Source organism: Pangasianodon hypophthalmus, chromosome 28, assembly GCF_027358585.1.
Source record: "Pangasianodon hypophthalmus isolate fPanHyp1 chromosome 28, fPanHyp1.pri, whole genome shotgun sequence".
Lineage (NCBI taxonomy): Eukaryota > Metazoa > Chordata > Actinopteri > Siluriformes > Pangasiidae > Pangasianodon > Pangasianodon hypophthalmus.
In genome coordinates this window covers 7,890,544-7,894,584 of record NC_069737.1, presented here as the reverse complement: position 1 = coordinate 7,894,584, position 4,041 = coordinate 7,890,544, and the positions used below count along the sequence as shown (strand labels likewise).

Sequence of the window (4,041 nt, the reverse complement as noted above, 5' to 3'; positions counted from 1 at the left end):
TGGTAAATGCCATATTTTTGTGGAACCTCTTAAAATAAAGCTGAAAGTCTACACTTCAATCACATCTTGATAACTTTATTTCAAATCCATTGTGGTGGTGTATAAAGGCAAAATCACAAAAACTGTCATTGTCCAAATACTTCCGGACCTAACTGCATATATATATATATATATATATATATATATATATATATATATAATGATGGCAAGGACAGGTTTTCTTTATAATACAATTTATTATAAATAGACAGAGCAAAATTGGTTGAGTTTCAAACATAATGCGGAATAACACAAAATGTCTAAAACAAAGATAAAATACAGTTTATTAATCTTCAGGACTTCTTCATTGAACTTTGTTGTATATAATGGTCAGTGTTGCAATCCTACCAGAGAAATCTTTACCCAGTGATCATGATCAAAATGGTTGGAATTCATTGCAGAACAAACCTCCAAAGTTCCACTGACATCCACTTATTTGAGACACTTACAGTTGAGACAAAACACAATCATAGATGTGTTAAAAGAGCTGACAGTAAACTAAATGCTGCCAAAAGGTACAAATGCAAGAGAGCCACAGAGAGGGAGACGCAAGGGTTAGACTATAGTGCAGGTACTCAGGAGTGTTATTCATACTGTCCAAAAAGGTAATCTGTAAATGGTAAGTTGAAGAAGACTTGCAATAACAGTTTATAAAAAAGGAGATTATACTTCATGATAGCACTTAATTCAGCACTTCAGTATACATCATTCCTTCCTTACTGGATGACACAAAGATGTATGCTGAAAATCTTTCTTTGCTGTTCTGTTTCTCAAACAGTTTAGTTGAGGCTTTAACTGAATATTTTACTCAGACGTTTAAAAAAAGAAAACACAGTTTCTACTAAGAAGATGGTGTCCAGTCCCAGTGAGCGGAGATTAATTATCTCTCGGCACACATCGATAACTCCATCTGCTCTTAAAACAACGGGGTTCAGCATCAGCAGTAACACAGGGTATTTTGTTATTCGCACATCATAACCTCGACTTTCAGCTATATGCAACGCTTCTATTGCTTTCTGGATATTTGTTTTGAGTAAATCCTGTGCCAGGTGCTTGGCTTTAAATTGCTTGGTAAGCAAGATGTCAGATGTCATGTTGGGAGCTTTGCTGGAGTTTTTCACAAAAATCAAAGTCAATGTCAACTTTCTCATGTAGGAGTCTACTGCCTCTTCAGCCTTCTTCAGATCTGCCAATGCCTGAGCAATATGTCCACTATTTGCTCTAGACAGAATGGACAATGCACGATTGTACAAAGCAATGGCAGGCCAACAAGGATTGTTTTCAATGGCTCTTGTGTACATCTCAATGCTGTCTGCAAGGGATCCTTTGTGACGTAGTGTGTTGCCAGTCCTTACATAATGGTAGATCATAGAGGAAGGGGACTGTTTACAATCCAATTTTTTCTTTGCACTTTGCAAGTCTTTCTGTAACTGCTTTCTTAATGTTTCTGTCGATTCATTCTCATTGAACTTCATCAGAAGCCACATACCCCAGCACTCATGAAGTGAAGACACAATATCTTCACAGTCGCCACCCCGAGACTGTTTGAAAATGGTGTCCAGCATGTCAAGGTAGTCAGAAAAAAGTTCCTCCTTTTTGAGGATTTTTGGTATGTCATTTTTAAGAAAATGTGATAGTCTTGTTTGCACAATTAAATCTCTAGACTCTTTTTCCATCTCCAGGTTAGTTAAACCACTTGGCTTTTCGATGTTTAGCAAGTCCCTGAGTTCTTTCACCATTGCCTCACAGTTCTTTTCATTGGGGTCTTCCTGACAAATTTTGAGGGTCTCTTCAAACTTATTCTTGATGAATCCTGACACAGCTACAGTGGCTTTTAGTTGCCTCAGAAGGGTAAGTAACATGGAGAGAGGTGAGTTTAGTGCCCTTATCAGTTTGACTGACTCAGAGAAGTGAGTGGAGCACATCATGAGCTGGGCGGAACCAGGGTTTCCTTCTCGTGCAGTTCGACCAAAGGCTTGTTGTTCCACACGGATATTAAGGGGCAAGAAAGTCTGCACTACAAACAAACCCCCTGAAAGATTTACTTCAGTACAGACTTTGAGGTCTGTCCCACGACCAGCCAGATTGGTTGCAACAATGACACAACCTTCAGTGACCAGTTTACCTGTAACCTTAGAATTGTCCATATTGTTATTTGTGTACAGTTTCAATTTGTCTGTTGAAATGGTTTTTGAGAGGGCATTGTAGACTATTTGTGCTCGTTTAATAGTTTCGCAGATGACCAAGACTGCTCTTGGGCCTCGGTAGACTGTGGGGTTCACTGTCTTATTAACAACCTTACAAATTGTTTGTACCCACTCATTTTCATCATTAATTACAATGCCATCCTTCTCGTAAAGTTTCCTGCGTTTGAATGGTGCGATTTTGCAAGTTTTAATGCCAGGGTACAGTTTCTGCAGCAAATCAAGTTCGATTTGGTTCCCCAAAGTTCCTGTGAGCCCATAAATCCGTTTGTAACTCCTGAATAAATTTACATTGGACTTGAAATTTGTTATCACGCACATATTTGACAGTCTGGTTTGGTGCTTCATTTCAAGGAATTGCTGAAGTCCATCTCCCCATTTCATGTCATTTTGCACGACTCCTGTAGAGCTGTAATCTACAGGAACTACACCATCCTTGTGCAGAATGTATTCATGCCCTAAAGTCATTGTTTTGGCAAGAAACGCATTTTCAATCCATATTTTTAGCCTCCCATTTATGTGTTCTAGAAAGCCTGGAATGTGGAATTCATTGTGCTTCAACTTTGATGTATCTGCAGGGATCTCTAGATATTTATGTGATGGCAGTATGTCTGAATCCTCTGCCATTAGTGAGGAACGAATAAGATCTAGTGTCTTCTCTACATCCAGATCTTCAGCGTGGTTGACAACAAACCAAATCTTAGCTAAGATTAAGTTCAGAGGCTCCATGACAGGCATCTCACTGTTTAAGTAGACAACTTCTAGACCTTTGTCCAACATGAGTGAGTCCACCTCATCTACTATGACACATTGAAACTGTCTTCCAGGTCTCACTTTTTCTCTTTGGAACCTGTGTCTTAACCAGTCTCCTGCAAAACTCTCAGTTGTGCCGTAGACAACTTGACATGCATAACACTTCCTCAGGTCTTCAACTTCTGTTTTATTTACATTGTAATCCACAGTGATTCCCAGTTTTTTATAAAATAAAAGCCACTCCTTAGCATCTCGCTCTGCAAGCACCTGGGAACTGGAGATAATGTCCACACTCTCTCCCATCATGGCACGATATGCAGCAAACATGGCCACTATGCATGACTTTCCTTCGCCTGTGCCAACCTGGATTAACTGGCTAGAACCAGAAAGAACCATGATGCACCAGCTCACCATCTGAGTCGACCTTGGTTTCCATCCTTTGGTATCTTCTACTGCTTTACACAGCTTCACTAATTTCTCCTTTTTATCGTAAAGGTGTGTTGAAACAGGATCTGATGGTGACGAGGACACAGACAACACAATGTCTCTAACATCTTTTAAAGTATTCCGATCAATGTCTCTCTCTGCTTCAATTTCCTCAATGATTTTTTCAAGGCTTTTCTCTTTTGTTTCTTTAACAAAGTCATTAATTCTATCTTCAATGTTATCCACAAACTGGCTTGGTTCAATGTCCGATAATAAATCTAGCTTGTTGATCTTGTGAATTTCCACTTTGTAAAGTATTTTTGCCATCCATGTGTAGAAATCAGTCTTTACTGCCCCGACACTGTATTGCTTCACAAGGGCAGTAAACAAATCCACAACGTCGTTCTGACTCCACTGTCCATATCTGACCAAATCAAGCAATCTTGATAACAATAGATCTGTTGATGCCATAACTTGAGTTATGAGTTATAGATCAAAGTGCACTTCAAGATGCTATTCAGAAGTCCATTTCGCTCTTCCTGTGGTTAAAAACAGAACATTAAATCAGGTGATAAGAAGTAGTGCAAAAAGGCTTGTTAAAGAAGAAATTCTCAACAAA

The 4,041-nt window shown here is 39.0% G+C and overlaps 1 protein-coding gene across 1 annotated transcript; it reads right to left on the bottom strand.

Moving 5' to 3' along the window:
- Nucleotides 1-830: 830 nt before the first annotated feature.
- LOC113544270 (protein translocase subunit SecA-like) lies at nucleotides 831-3,749 on the bottom strand. Its single transcript, XM_026942963.3, has one exon. It carries the CDS (start codon nucleotides 3,747-3,749, stop codon nucleotides 831-833), a length of 2,919 nt encoding a protein of 972 aa, XP_026798764.3.
- Nucleotides 3,750-4,041: the final 292 nt, after the last annotated feature.